Below are 15,698 nucleotides of genomic sequence, written 5' to 3'. Positions count from 1 at the left end.
GTGTCATTACGCAAATTTGCCATGTTTAAGGGACTTCTTTTATTTAAAATGTCATCACTGTTACCTTAATGCAGGAATGCATTTTTAATGTTGACTCATTATATCCTGTGTGTAGTTTCGTTAATGACAGTTCATCATGTTTAATAAAATAGCTGTGTATAAAATCTTACCTGCATAAACACTATAATTAATTGCATGTCAGTAGGCTACAGTACTTTGTAAATGTATGTAGTTATTTTCCATTTCTGACAGCATCTGTGGTCCCGAAAGTGGCGGAACTAATATACTATTACTGTGTTTCCGCACGGATTTCAATTGACGTTGTACCGCACATGTACATGTGTAAACAAGGAGCTGGGTAACTTCTAGAGAACGTGACGCCTGTACCTCTGATGGGCTGGTGGCAATAAGCTGTTATACTTTATATCACATATATAAACTTCAAAAAGTCTCTAAAGTATAAAGTCTTCGAATAAATATGGCGTCCACAGAGGGGCAGTATGAGAGCGACGACGGCATGGACGAGTTCATGGACAAATTCAAGACGCAGAGATATAAAAATGCCTTCTCTGAAAACAACTGGGAAGAGGTAAGAAGCTGTCTGTCGGCAACATTAGCTAGGAAGTTATTTCTACTGAACTGGGCTGTGTTTACGTCAGTGCTGCTGGTTTTAAGCTAGCAGGCTAACCGGTGAGCCAGAAGTCAGTTTCCGTCCACCCGCTGTCATTCCTCTGTTTCTGTCACATTCAGGAGTTTGATAAAGTTCCCATGTTCATGAAAAAAGCCCCTGAAGAGATTGACCCACAGAAGTACCCAGAACTAGCTTGTCTACAGGCCATCATCCACGATGAAGACCGAACCCCCGAAGGTAGCTGGACCACCGGGTATTATAATCTGTGGAAACACCTGCTGGAGTTGTCCTGGTCTTCAGCTCGTAATGACCTCACGTGTCTCATTCCTCCTCAGAAATAGCAAAGAGCCTGAAAGATGAGGGGAATGCGTTTTTCAAAGAGAAGAGCTACGAAAAGGCCATACTGTGCTACACAGCAGGTCTGAAGAAGAAGTGTGGTGACCAGGAAATCGACACGGTTCTCCTCACCAACCGGGCTGCAGCACACTTCCACCTGGGTACCGACCTCATGTTTAAATGCCATACAGATACATTAGCAGCTTTTTAAAATGAAGATGTACTGCTGGCACCTTGAGTAAGGATTGTAATGCACATACATTATAGGGTGGCTTACAAAGATTCAGACACAGCTTGTTTTTGCTTCTCATTGTGAAGTAAATGTTGAATGCACAATATAATGGCTGTAGAACAATGCAGGGCTCCAGGGTGCAACTGTTTTGGTTGCAAATGAGCCCAAATATCTGTCAGGTATGACAAAAGATTGTCATTGTTCACACCGGTGTGCCCGAAATCTAGCCACTTCTGATTAAATAGAAATGTAGCCTGTAAAAATCTTTCTGAGGTTTGCAATTTCTTGTTGCATGTGCTGTGATTATGATGAAGAACACACATTTATCTGTTCCTTTTATTCACATTTATTGTAATTGATATCATTTGTTAAGAAATTAAATTAATACCTGTTACTGGGTGCATCTACATTAGGTGCTGCTGCCGATATATCGGTATCACAGATCGATCTGTGTCGGTGTTCGTGTCTTCAGTATGTTGCCGAACATGGTGCAAAAAACAGTGTTTGGGGTGACGACTTGACAACTTTGTCTAAAGTTTACTATTTCAGTTCACTAAATCCATTTTAGTGAGTAAAGTTTATTGTTAACTGTAATGTGTCCTGCCTCCATCACATGGTTTTGTCACAGGGGCTTGGTAAATAAAATAGCGGTATCCACAGAGGTATCCCGGATACCAGTGTAATACCAGTCTGAAACCACTGGCGTCCGTGTAAACCTTGCTTGCGCTATGCTATATTTTGTCCTCAGCACAAAATCTTCAGCGAATATGAAGGCTGACTGCTCACACAACAGCATTATACACTGAATGAATAATGAAACTCAGTGCCCTTTGTTGTGGCTGTGTTTGCTGCAGCTGCAGTACCACCGTTAAACGCAAGGGGGTGGAAACCTTCTATTTTGGTCTTCATTTTCTCTGGTTCATATCACACAGGTAACATGCGCTCTGCCTTGAATGATGCTGCAGCTGCAAGGAAGATCAAACCAGACCACCTGAAAGCCTTGATCAGAGGTATGATAAATAAACATACAGGTTTTTTATCATGCAGCAACAATATGACAATAAATGTGTTATAAAATGTAATATGTTAGAATAGAAAGTAAAACACTGCTTAGAATGAAGTTAAAAACAATCATGTGTACGTCTTGTATGTTTCTCTGCAGGTGTTCAGTGTTGCACGGTGCTGCGTCTCTATGCAGAGGCCATCCAGTGGTGTGATGAGGGGCTCAAGGCGCATCCCACTGACAAGAAGCTGCTGGAGCTGAGAGCAGCAGCAGATAAACAAAAGGTTCAGGCACTAATGAATTCAGTTGATTTTCGGTGTGGAGGTTTTGATTTCAGTCAGGCATTATGTATGTATGTATATTTTGTTCTTGCCTCAGCGAGCAAAAGAAAGAGACGCCAGGAAGGCCAAGGCCAAAGAGAAGAAGCTGCATGGTGAGAAAGAAGCTCTACTGGCTGCTATTAAGGTGAGCATCCTAATGAAAATTAACTTGATCTCAGTTAAGCATCAAACCTGTGCAATCAAAGTGTATACTGTACATTATAAACTTCAGGTCAGGTGTAAGTTAACATGATGTCAGGTCTTTTTATTACTCTTTTCTAGTAATTCTACATTTTTGTGTCTTTCATGCAGGCTCGAGGCATCAAGCTCCTGCAGCCTGTGAAGTCTGCTCAGCGTGGTTCAGACAGTGAGGAAGATGAGGCTGATGGCTCCTCGGCAGCGATATCAGAGCTGAGCCTGGACGGCCTCAGCTGTAAAGAGGTCACGGGGGCTCAGGTCCACCAGGACGAGCAGGGCCTCCTCCAGTGGCCGGTTCTCTTCCTCTATCCTGAACACCAGCAGACTGATTTCATCTCTGCGTTCTGTGAGAACAGCTGGTAATCTTCTTCTTGTCCAGTTCTGAATACATCTTGATTTTGTGTGTTTTTGTGCTTGTTGTAACGAAGATGAAGTTTAACTAGATTATCTGGATACTCCTCATGCCAACGTATCTCCATTTCATTTGACTGAATAAAGACATTTGGAGTTTTATGTGTTTTTAATCAGATACAGAGGAGCAGAATCACTTATTTATCTTCTTTATGTTTCAGTTTCATAGATCACCTGGCGGTCATGTTTGGAGAAGAACTCCCACCGTGGGACACAGACAGAAAATACCACCCACAAAATTTGCAGGTTTGTAGGCAAAAATGAAGAAATTTAACCACAAGAAATAGTGACTCACATTGCAAACACATTCTGTTCAAATAATATCAATATGATTCTTTAACATATTGTATGTTTTTTATTACTTAATATTTGTTATGCATCCTTACTCTTGTGAAGTAATGTACTTATTAGGTGTGAGCTATTAAACATTTATAGTTTTCAGCTATCATATTCTGATTATACAGTAATCAAGAGCAAACATGTCAAAAAGTGATTATGTGTCATCACTGATAACATGGCAGTGCTATCAATAAATGACATTCATTGATTTCTAATCCTTATTAACAACATTTGCCCCACTTTTCAGCTCTACTTTGAAGATGAGCATGAGGAGACATTCTACAACGTAAACCCAGAAACGCCACTTTTAAAAGTGTTGCAGCATAAAAGGTGAGAGTCCTGTTTCCATCCAGTGTTTTTTTTTTTTTTTTTTAAATTTAGACCATGGCCACCAACATTTCTTCATTTTGACTGGCTGGCAAAAGCTTGTATTTGTCTCCTTAATACCATTATTTTTGCCGTTATTATAACTGGTGAATTACGGAGGCTCATAACAGTCTTCTTTATTCAATGACACATATAGAGAAATAGACAAATAACTCAGTTAGACATGTAAATTACTTGTGAAATCTTTCCCTGCCGCCAGCCGTCTGTGTTTCAGGTAAGCAGTGGCACTTTATTTAAGTGACATACTGGTTCATCATCATTCCAGGTGTTGACGTTGTAAGCAGTGTAGTAACCTATATGTAATACACTCCTCTGAGATATTATCTGTCACAGAAAATATTTGTCCACCTTTGCCAAAGTTTCCTTGTACATTTGCATTTACTCATTTGCATGTACTCATTTGATGGAAATGAACTTCCTCCATACATTTGTGTCTGTGTGTTAACAGGTTTTTTGTCAAGGCAGGCACTCCAAGTTTCATCGTTCTTGTAAAGGGTTCCTCATTCTGGAAGCAGTTTTTAACAGGGAGAAAAGTACGAGGATTGTAAAAACAATGGCCCTCAAACACATACACAGATTCCTCTGACCTTGTTATGGAAAAAAGACACCCTGGCCAAGAGGAGGACGCGCAGTGTGACACCAAATATCAATGTAAATGAATATAAAACAAATGACATTTCTAGAAGTAATCCGTGTGGATTCTTTCTTTTTGTACAGACATACACTGCAGACTGACAATTGTGTGAATGCAATTTTTATTAAATTACATGATTAATGGAAAGAAGAACATTTAAGGTATAAACAAGTGATGTAAGTGGTTGGCTGTTAGACCTGCCTGCCCGGTCTTTTTGCATGGAATTTGCCTTTGATCATTATGAATAAATATGATGACACAGTTTTCCTTTATCCCTTTTTAATGAGCGATGGAGCAGGAGGGGGAAATCGAGTGAAGCAGGGAGCAAAAGTGAAAGTAAAGTGAAAGAGAGATGAACAGGAAAGACTGCCCTTGGCTTGTTGTGCGTAGTCTCATTACGTGTCATGCGAGAACTGTTTGTAAAAACAGATCAACTCAAGTGATTTACGAGTTTATTTGTTTCTCTGAGGTATAATCTTAAAAACAAAACAACAAAAAAAAACATAAATGATCCAAACCTGTCGTTTCAGTCATATACAAGCAGTCTGTAAATGATTTTTACCACAGTGAGAAAAAAACACACTGGCTCTAAATGAGTTAGATATGGAAAAGGAAACAAGAATTAAATATTACGAGAAACCGTAATCAAAATGAATATTCTCTTCACTCTAATTTAGACGTTACTACTTTATCTATTGGGATCTCCCATTGACACAACCATGTTTCTACAGTTGCCCAAAATGGATTAATCAAAATCCTACGCAGTGGACCTTTTAAGTAACACATTTTCATTTGTAACTTTATCTTGAGGTCAAATGAGGCTTATCATTGGGGATTAATCAGGCTAGAATTGTCACGATTATTACAAGTCACACAAAGTGTCTTCATATGTGACACAAACAGTAGCATGATCACATTTTCGTCAAACACAACAGACCAATGACGAGCCACGACGGTCAGCGTACCGCCATGAAGACGCCTGGTTGGCTCACATACGCAACTGGTGCTGGAGCCATCATCACTGGATTAGGCTGTAAGTTGATGTTGGTTGTCTGCACATTGATGACGGTGGTGGGGGCTTGGTTGCGATGTTTTAACTCACGGTGCATCTGACACCAGGAGCACCAAATGCAGAAACAGGAAACACCGATGTCCTTCAAGAGAGAACCCTGCGGAGAAACCAAGAGAAAAATGTTAAAAGTTTTAAATTTGACAGCGTTTCACTTTTATTCAACTTGAAATTCTGTACACGAACTTTACATCAATCACACCTTGATGTTATATTTGTGTCGAATGGCATTCCTTAGAGACAAGACTGCTGGAGGAACAACCACTGGTATCCCGCCGGCTGTTAGTATGGCAGGGCTGATGATGTCGCACAATGGGAGACACGTGTTCTCTCCAAATCTTCCCGATACTGTGCAAGCCAAGAAAGGACAGCACCAGAAACCATAGCAGCCTGAAAATGATAAAGATATACCAGCAAGTGGCCTTGCATTTCTAAAGAAGTCTTCTAATCCAAAACATTTGAATTGGTCAAATTAGTGAGCCTTACAAGTGCTGGCGTCCTCAAAGCAGTCAAAGAGACCAGTCTTCCAGTCTGTGGGGTGATTATCTGCCATTGGTTGTTGGACAACTTTAGCTGCAGATGGTGAACAACGAACCTGTTAACGCAGCGACGTGAGAGCAAAAGCATGAAATCCTTATTCAGTAGAAGCCAGTCCTCTTCCAGGAACCTTGTTGCAAAGCTTTTTAATGAGAAGAAGAACATTTGAAATAGTGACAGCTATTATGCTATACATAAATACAAATATTTTTTTAATAAATAGCTACTTTTTTGTTTATGTGTTAAATGCAGAGGCCATTTGAGGCTCTAAGACTTGAGGCCCATGTGGAAGTACCAAAAACTGCAGGTCCTCAGACGGCCACTTGAAGCTGGCTGCAAAGGAGAGTCAAACCCCAGAAAAGCCCATAAAATGTCCAAAATTACACCAGAAATAAACAGTTTGCTGCCTGGCACAGGAAACAATTTGGTTTCTATACTTAACCTAACCCTTCACAACAACTGTAGGACCAGTGAATTTTTATTTAACTGGATCGTATAAATCATATTAAGACTTAAGGTTATACTCAGGGTGTGGCAGCTTCACCTGACAGGTAGCAACACGCTGTGCTGATAGAATCAGAGTGGAGGGACAGACACCTGTGTATTAGATCAATGAGCGAATGTGGCTCCGTCCACTATTTGATATGGTCAGTGGTTTTCATTCAGGGCAAAGGAAGTTACTCTTACTTGTGGCAATAATGTTGTTTAACATATTGTAATATGTGTTTAATTTAGACCGACACATGACCACCATATAACAAACAGTCCCAAACTGATACCAAATGTGATAAACAGCATAAACTTACTGCTGAGAGGCTAAAATATGTAGTTATATGTAACCAAATGATAGCCTTTGGTAAATAACAATAGGTTAGATGAATTCCATAAGTACAAGCATAATACTGAGAGACACTGAAATAACATAAGATATGTATTTTTAATTAGAATATTTTTTTTAATTGCACTGCAAACTGCATTAAAAAGGTGCTTTTTGTAAGAAAGATGATTTTTGAGTCTCAGTCCTGGATCGTCAAACACTGACACATTGGGATGGTGGCCAGCCTGACCTACAATCATAATGTGTCAGTGTTTGACAAGTAGGGAATGAGTATTACATACAATTTGTACAAATAGCACCTGAAATGTCAATGTGAAGTCTGTAGACTGCACCTAACCTTCTTAGTCACTGGATTTATTATACGTGCTCTGACATTGCAGATCCAACAAGAGACACAGATCTCGTTCAAAAAATCTGTCATTTTGATCAATTCTGACACCTTCTGATTGTGTTTCTATGTTTCAATGTACTGAAGATACTCAGAGTCATCATTATATACTCATACAAACTTCTTCATACCCAGGATGCTTCTTTTTGTGGTGAGATTAATATGATTTATAAAAAGAAATTGAAAAATACAACATATCAGATAAAACTCTGATTTAACTGTGGGGATGACAGCAAAGAAGCTAATTTAAAGGTCTTACCTGACTGAGATGGACAACCTCGAAGGCTCTGAAGCTGTGAATGTATGAAAGAACCTGCTTTGGATGAGTGGCATTTTATGCAGGTCAGATGGATGAGTGCTACTAATGCGGCCACACCTGAATCAATTTGCATCCAAATCATAGGCTAAGAATAGTATAACCATTGCTCTATGATCACTACATCCAATCCATACAGGAACATACAAGGTTTACATGTCCCAAAACTGACCAGACTTAGTTGAAAATAGCATAAATTTCAGAGGAAAACCTTCGCTCTTATGTGATGGATCTGCAGGCCAGAGGCGACTGCAGGGTGTTTCCCAGGATTCAATGCCTAAAGTTGATGATTTCAATGCACTGATTCCATTTTAGACAGTAAAGTATATTATTAAACTGTATATATCCTGCCTCCATCATATGTCATCACGAGTGTAAGATAATCACATTTGCAAGATCACTACAAAAAATGTGTATGTACCAGCTGATATATTGAGATCACAATTTTTTCCAATATTTTTTTTTTTTTTTTTTTTTTGATAACTAACACAATGTCAACATCCGCAAAGGAACCGGACCACTGCATAATGGTCTAGCTCTAATAACAACGTAATAACTGTAAACCTTGCTTGCGCTATGCTATATTTTGGCTTCAGCACAAAATCTTCAGCGAATACGAAGGCTGACTGCTCACACAACATCAAACTCAGTGCCCTTTGTTGCGGCTGTGTTTGCAGCCACCTTTAAAAGCAAGGGGGTGGACACTTTCTGTTTTGGACTTTTTTCTGGTTCATATCACACAGGTAACATGCGCTCTGCCTTCAGTGATGCTGCAGCTGCAAGGAAGATCAAACCAGACCACCTGGAAGCCTTGATCAGAGGTATGATAAATAAACATACAGGTTTTTCTTCATGCAGCAACAATATGACAATAGATGTGTTATAAAATGTAGTATGTTAGAATAAAAAGTAAAACACTGCTTAGAATAAAGTTGAAACAATCATGTGTACGTCTTGCATGTTTCTCTGCAGGGGCTCCAGGCTGCAGCTGAGAACAGCAGCAGATAAAAGATTCAGGCACTAATGAATTCAGTCGATTTTTGGTGTGGAGGTTTTGATTTCAGTCAGGTATAATGTGTATTCAGTGCCCAGTCACTATCAGTGCGAGGACCCTGTTATTTCTGTAAGTCCAAAATTTACTTCTGAAGAAAGAAGCGCATGTTTGGCGGCCTGAACATACCCCAAAATTCTGCACACGCGTCACATCTAGTGAAAGATGTTATGATTCAGCATGATTGGGTGTGGATGTGGCCAGGGGACTCCATAGTCCCGCCTAACGCTGGGTCATTTGACCAAAAACCTTCTTTGATCCTCATAAAATTTGCAGGACTCATCATTTCACCAGGAATTAATTTGCTCCAACAGGAAGTCGGCCATCTTTAATGGCAGGCGCCGATTTTCATTTTGCTGACACTGTTTAGAGGACTTTTGGCTGTTTACTGTGGTGGAAATTTCTGTCAATAAAAGAGTAAAGTCAGATCTGTCTTTACGGTAAGTTTAATCCAACCATCTGCAGATGGACTCACCACACAGTCAAATTCCATGAGCTGAGTGAATGAGCCCAGAGTAAAGGAGTGTTCACAATTTATACACAGATATCAACAAGGTCAGGGGAAGAGACAAGCACTCTCAGTGCCAGCAGTGATTAAGCTACACACATACGTACATACGGCTATCCCAGTCAGACAGGCTTCTCATCCACACAAGACATAAAGTTAAAACTTCATGACGCATGACCTGGGACTCTGTGTGAAGCATAAAATTATCAGACATAAAACATGAGACAAGAAGGCGACTTTCTATCTGAGTTTTGGCTGGTTTGTGACTCTACTCCAATCATATAGGGCAGAGGTTAGGTGTTCATACATTTGCAGTCACATGAAGCAAGTTAGATAAATGTTTTTAAGAAATCATATTCAACAAAATAGTTCAAAATTCATCAACCCATAATGAAAAGGAATTTTTCCATCACATTACAGACTCACCAAATTTGGCACATAGATTCAAACTCAAAAGTAGTTTAATTTGATACCACGACTGCCCTCGTGTGGCACAACAGCTCAGTAGCGCTCCCTAATGGCTTTTCCCATTTTGTACATACAAACAAACTCCTACATACACCAAAGTTTGCACAGTCATTACAAGTCACGAACACTGACATATACTAGGGTCTGGGCTTTTTCAGTGACAAGATGGCTGGAATGACTGGCAGATTTCAAGCTTGAAGTCCGCCTCCTACATGCACACACATGCACAACATTCCATATGTATACGTATCATGACCATGCACAGAAAACCCTCTTGGACCCACTAGAAGAACAAAGAGAACAAACTGGTGTCATAACAAATCTATCTACTTTCTTAAATAGCACTTTTCACTTTTCAAAGCAGTAAGATCAAAAGCTACACACACACACACACACACACACACACACACACACACTTCTCTCACATGTAACATATGCACACATGCATACATTTTTGAGAAACTGAAGAACTGAAGTGCTATCTTATGTTCAGTCATTAGCATTGTGGACAAATATGAGCTGATTTACATGAGATTTACAGGTTGTTTTCTCCACATCATATGCTATAAACTGACATATAATTAATGGGTGATCTCTAGCGCCACATAGTGGACACAGACAGTGTTATTTCACCAATTCAGACAACGTCCAGTAAACCGTGCACATGCAGATAGATCTATGTGCACACCCTCAGACAGCGTCACAGCCCAACGTACGTTGGCAGCGAGGGCCCAGTCATTGCTGCTTGCAGCTTTAACATTTTTTTTTTATCCTCGCTCTTGTGAAGTTATGTACTACTTTGATGCAAGATATTGAATATTTAATAAAGTGTAAAGACCTTCACCACGTAAACCCAGAGATGCCACTTTTAAAAGTGTTGCAGCATAAAAAGTGACTGGCTGGCAAGAGGTTGTTTTTGTCTCCTTAATACCATTATTTTTGTCATTATTATGATTGGTGAATTACCGAGGCTCAAATCAGTCTTCTTTATTTATCGACAAATATAGAGAAATAGACAAATAACCCAGTTAGAGACACTTAAATTCCTTTTGAAACCTCTTCCTGCTGCCGGCTGTGTTTCAAGTAAACAGTGGCACTTTAATTAAGCATCATCATCATCATTTCTGCAGGTGTTCACGTTGTAAGCAGTGTAGCAACCTAATATGTAATACACTCCTCTGAGATACTATCTGTCAAAGAAAATATTTGTACACTTGCTCCAAAGTTTCATTTCACTCATTTGCATGTACTCATTTCCTTAAAATGAACCTCCTCCATACTTTTGTGTCTGTGTGATAACAGATTTATGTCAAGGAAGACACTCCCAGTTTCATTGTTCTTTTAAAGGGTTCCTCATACTGGAAGCAATTTTTAACAGGGAGGAGAGTACGAGGATTGTAAAAACAATGGCCTTCAAACCGTGTACTCTTAATACACAGATTCCTCTGACTTTGTTATGGGAAAAGACACCTTGGTCAAGAGGAGGACGTGCAGTGTGACACCAAATATCAATGTAAATGAGTATAAAAACATATGACATTTCTAGAAGTAATCCATGTGTAGTCTTTGTTATTTTTTGTACATATATAGCAGATTGACAGTTGTGTGAAGACATTTTTTATTAAATTGCATGATTGGACAGATTAATTGAAAGAAGAACAGGAGAAAAGGTGAAAGAAAAGTGAAAGGAAGACAGTCAACAGGAAAGAAACTGCCCTGCACTTGTTGTGAAGCCGGTCTAACCTGCTAACATGTCATTTTCTAGTCTCATTATCTTTCATCTGTCGTGAGCACCTGGCAAAATCACACGAGAACATTACGCATCGTGCAAGAACTGCTCGTAAATACAGATTCACGGAGGTTATTTAAGAATTTCTCTTTTGTTTTTCTCTGAGGTAGTAAATAAAGAACCATAATTTATCCAGACCTGTTGTGTCAGTCATGTACATGCAGTCTGCAAATGACTCCACTAAAACTGGGGTTCATTTTTACCACAGGGTGAAAAAAAGAACGGGCTCTGAAATCACACTGATTCTAAATGAGTTGGATATGAATAAGGAAACAAGAATTAAATACATATTATGTAAAATTAAGACTCCTTTCACCCTATTTTAATTAAGAGATGACTATTTGATTTTACATTATATAGTCATGAAAAATAAAAGCAATGAAATCAACTTGAACTTGATTTCATGAGTTTTGTTGGTCAGATTTCAGATCAGAATCAGATTTCTTTTTAATTGTTTTCAAACATAAAAAATACTGGACTAATATTAAATCATTTTACCCAGTAATCTTAAAAAAAGAAGAAAAAAAACAGCAAATGTTAAAGGCTCAGCGTGCCGCCATGAAGACGCCTGGTTGGCTCACATACGCAACTGGTGCTGGAGCCATCATCACTGGATTAGGCTGTAAGTTGATGTTGGTTGTCTGCACATTGATGACGGTGGTGGGGGCTTGGTTGCGATGTTTTAACTCACGTTGCATCTGACACCAGGAGCACCAAATGCAGAAACAGGAAACACCGATGTCCTTGCAGAGAGAACCCTGCGGAGAAACCAAGAGAAAAATGTTTAAAGTTTTAAATTTGACAGCGTTTCGCATTTATTCAACATGAAATTCAGCTTTACATTAATCACACCTTGATGTTATATTTGTGTCGAATGGCAGCCCTTAGAGACAAGACTGCTGGAGGAACAACCACTGGTATCCCGCAGGCTGTTAGTATGGCAGGGCTGATGATGTCGCACAATGGGAGACACGTGTTCTCTCCAAATCTTCCCGATACTGTGCAGGCCAAGCAAGGACAGCACCAGAAACCATAGCAGCCTGAAAATAATAAAGATATACCAGCAGAGTGTTATAATTGTCCTGTGTGGCACTGCATTACTTAATCTTCTAATCCAAAAATTTAAAATAGTCAAATTAGTGAGCCTTACAAGTGCTGGCGTCCTCAAAGCAGTCAAAGAGACCAGTCTTCCAGTCTGTGGGGTGATTATCTGCCATTGCACAACTTTAGCTGCAGATGGTGAACAACGAACCTGTTAACGCAGCGACGTGAGAGCAAAAGCATGAAATCCTTATTCAGTAGAAGCCAGTCCTCTTCCAGGAACCTTGTTGCAAAACATTTTAATGAGAAGAACATTTGAACCAGTGACATACTAGATATACTTATATACAAATATCATTTTAATAAACGCTACTTTTCTCTTGATGTGTTAAATGCAGAGGCCATCTGAGGTTCTAAGACTTCAGGCCCTATTTAATACAGTCAGTGGTTTTCAGGTCAAAGGAAGTTACTTTTACTTGTAGCAATAATGTATTTGTCTAACATATCGTTATACGTGTTCATCTTAGACCGACACATGACCACCATATAACAAACAGTCCCAAACTGATACCAAATGTAACAAACTGCATAAACTTACTGCTGAGAGGCTAAAATATGTAGTTATATGTAACCAAATGATAGCCTTTGGTAAATAACAAATAGGCTAGATTAATTCTATAGGTACAAGAATAATACTGAGAGACACTGAAATAACATAAGATATGCATTTTTAAATCAGAATTATTTTTTAAACTAATGTATTAAGACGGTGCTTTCTGTAAGAAAAGATGATTTTTGAGTTTTATTCCCAGCTCGTCAAACACACTGTGACAGTGTTTGACAAGTAGGGCATAAGAAAAATATACTTTTTGTACAAATTTTGTTCACTGTAAAGTCTGTAAACTGCACCATTAACCTTCTTAGTCATTGGATTTATTATACGTGCTCTGACATTGCAGAACCAACAAGAGACACAGATCTCGTTCAAAAGATCTGTCATTTTGATCAATTCTGACACCTTCTGATTGTGTTTCTATGTTTCTATGTACTGAAGATGCTAAGAGTCAACAATATTTACCCATACAAACTTCTTAATACCAAGGATGCTTCTTTTTGTGGTGAGATTAACATAATTCATAAAAAAACTGAATGAAAATGAATCATCTCTTGATCTCACAGTACAAGTTCACCCTTACAGCATATCAGATAAAACTCTGATTTAACTGTGGGGATGACAGCAAAGAAGCTAATTTAAAGGTCTTACCTGACTGAGATGGACAACCTCGAAGGCTCTGAAGCTGTGAATGTATGAAAGAACCTGCTTTGGATGAGTGGCATTTTATGCAGGTCAGACTGCTGAGCACTACTAATGCTGCCAAACCTGAATCAACTGGTACAAGGAAATCAAAACCTAAGAGTAGTATAACCATTGTTCTGTAATCACTACATCCAGGTCAAAAATCAGCGCTCACTTTCAAATACAGGAACATACAATGAAGGTGTTCTATCGGGTTCAGGTCAGGACTCTGTGCAGGCCAGTCAAGTTCATCCACACCAGACTCTGTCATCCACGTCTTTATGGACCTTGCTTTGTGCACTGGTGCACAGTCATGTTGGAAGAGGAAGGGGCCCGCTCCAAACTGTTCCCACAAGGTTGGGAGCATGGAATTGTCCAAAATGTTTTGGTATCCTGAAGCATTCAATGTTCCTTTCACTGGAACTAAGGGGCCAAGCCCAGCTCCTGAAAAACAACCCCATACCATAATTCCTCCTCCACCAAATTTCACAGTTGGCACAATGCAATCTGAAATGTACCGTTCTCCTGGCAACCTCCAAACCCAGACTCGTCCATCAGATTGCCAGATGGAAAAGCGTGATTCATCACTCCAGAGAACGCGTCTCCACTGCTCTAGAGGCCAGTGACGGCGTGCTTTACACCATTGCATCCGACGCCTTGCATTGCACTTGGTGATGTGTGGCTTGGCTGCAGCTGCTCGGCCATGGAAACCCATTCCATGAAGCTCTCTGCGTACTGTACTTGGGCTAATCTGAAGGTCACATGAAGTTTGTAGCTCTCTAGCAATTGACTGTGCAGAAAGTCGGCGACCTCTTTGCACTATGCGCTTCAGCATCCGCTGACCCCTCTCCGTCACTTTACGTGGCCTACCACTTCGTGGCTGAGTTGCTGTTGTTCCCAAACGCTTCCATTTTGTTATAATAGAGCTGACAGTTGACTGTGGAATATTTAGGAGCGAGGAAATTTCACGACTGGATTTGTTGCACAAGTGGCATCCTATGACAGTTCCACGCTGGAATTCACTGAGCTCCTGAGAGCGGCCCATTCTTTCACAAATGTCTTGTTTCACAGTCTGCATGCCTGAGTGCTTGAATTTATACACCTGGGGCCAGGCCAAGTGATTAGAACACCTGATTCTGATCATTTGAATGGGTGAGCGAATACTTTTGGTAATATAGTGTACGAGGTTTACATGCGCCAAAACTCACCAGTCTTTGTTGAAAATAACATCAATTTGAGAGGAAAACCTTCGCTCTTATGTGATGGATCTGCAGGCCAGAGGCGGCTGCAGGGTGTTTCCCAGGATTCAACGCCTGATGACAAGAACCTGACCAAAAAAGTCAACATGTTGGATTAACAACATCCATCCAGCTAGAGGTGTTTGGTTTATGCGACCCAGTTTCTGACAGCGGAGGACAGGCAAGGCCTTACAAACTTTTCTCCTGACACATTCCAGTACAAACATGAACCTCTCCATTAATAAACTGTATCTTGTTATTGATAGATGCGTGAGGGAAGTATGCAGGCTACATAATGTTAGAACAGTGTATAATAACATAAATGAATAATTGTTCTCTAAAATTAAAGTCAAGGTTTTCTTTGGTGTAAAGAAAGTACAATTTACATTGTAAACTTCAGTGAAGGTATTTCATGAACAAATCTCAAACTCAAGAAAACCGAATTACTGGGTTAGTCCAACTATGATCGGATTTTTGAAATGCATGTAAACACCTTAGTCTGACTAAAATTAAACTGGATCGGATTTCTCATAGTCAGATTAATACACCTTGATTATTCGATTGATATTCGCATTACTCCTGCATGTGGAGAGGTTTGCGTGTCCCAATGAACCTGGGAGCTAGGTTGTCAGGAGCCATTTGCTCCCGGTAGGGTCTCTCAAGGCAA

At 39.8% G+C, this 15,698-nt stretch overlaps 3 protein-coding genes across 4 annotated transcripts; 1 reads left to right on the top strand and 2 right to left on the bottom strand.

The window, feature by feature from the left end:
- Positions 1–296: 296 nt before the first annotated feature.
- ttc4 (tetratricopeptide repeat domain 4) lies at positions 297–4,755 on the top strand. The gene is made up of 10 exons (XM_037114601.1): positions 297–589; positions 751–868; positions 967–1,128; positions 2,132–2,209; positions 2,362–2,486; positions 2,581–2,667; positions 2,835–3,079; positions 3,293–3,377; positions 3,718–3,800; positions 4,306–4,755. Exons 1-10 carry the CDS (start codon positions 479–481, stop codon positions 4,403–4,405), a joined length of 1,194 nt encoding a protein of 397 aa, XP_036970496.1. The 5' UTR covers positions 297–478; the 3' UTR covers positions 4,406–4,755.
- A 504-nt stretch (positions 4,756–5,259) lies between these two features.
- Positions 5,260–7,679, bottom strand: LOC119028513 (cornifelin-like). Of its 2 annotated transcripts, none has more exons than XM_037114616.1 (4): positions 7,583–7,679; positions 6,047–6,155; positions 5,763–5,950; positions 5,260–5,660 (listed from the first exon to the last, which is right to left on the bottom strand). In XM_037114616.1, exons 2-4 carry the CDS (start codon positions 6,111–6,113, stop codon positions 5,448–5,450), a joined length of 468 nt encoding a protein of 155 aa, XP_036970511.1. In that variant the 5' UTR covers positions 6,114–6,155; positions 7,583–7,679; the 3' UTR covers positions 5,260–5,447. The 2 variants fall into 2 exon arrangements, with proteins under 2 accessions (XP_036970511.1, XP_036970512.1); XM_037114617.1 differs by lacking the exon at positions 7,583–7,679 and adding an exon at positions 7,273–7,343.
- A 3,596-nt stretch (positions 7,680–11,275) lies between these two features.
- On the bottom strand, positions 11,276–15,584 carry LOC119028512 (cornifelin-like). Its single transcript, XM_037114615.1, has 5 exons — positions 15,002–15,584; positions 13,761–13,794; positions 12,606–12,707; positions 12,308–12,495; positions 11,276–12,213 (listed from the first exon to the last, which is right to left on the bottom strand). Exons 3-5 carry the CDS (start codon positions 12,670–12,672, stop codon positions 12,001–12,003), a joined length of 468 nt encoding a protein of 155 aa, XP_036970510.1. The 5' UTR covers positions 12,673–12,707; positions 13,761–13,794; positions 15,002–15,584; the 3' UTR covers positions 11,276–12,000.
- Between the last annotated feature and the right edge of the window lie 114 nt (positions 15,585–15,698).

This window comes from Acanthopagrus latus, chromosome 11 (assembly GCF_904848185.1).
Source record: "Acanthopagrus latus isolate v.2019 chromosome 11, fAcaLat1.1, whole genome shotgun sequence".
In the NCBI taxonomy this organism is placed as follows: domain Eukaryota; kingdom Metazoa; phylum Chordata; class Actinopteri; order Spariformes; family Sparidae; genus Acanthopagrus; species Acanthopagrus latus.
The sequence above is the reverse complement of the archived record's forward strand: the minus strand, read 5'-3'. Positions and strand labels throughout refer to the sequence as shown.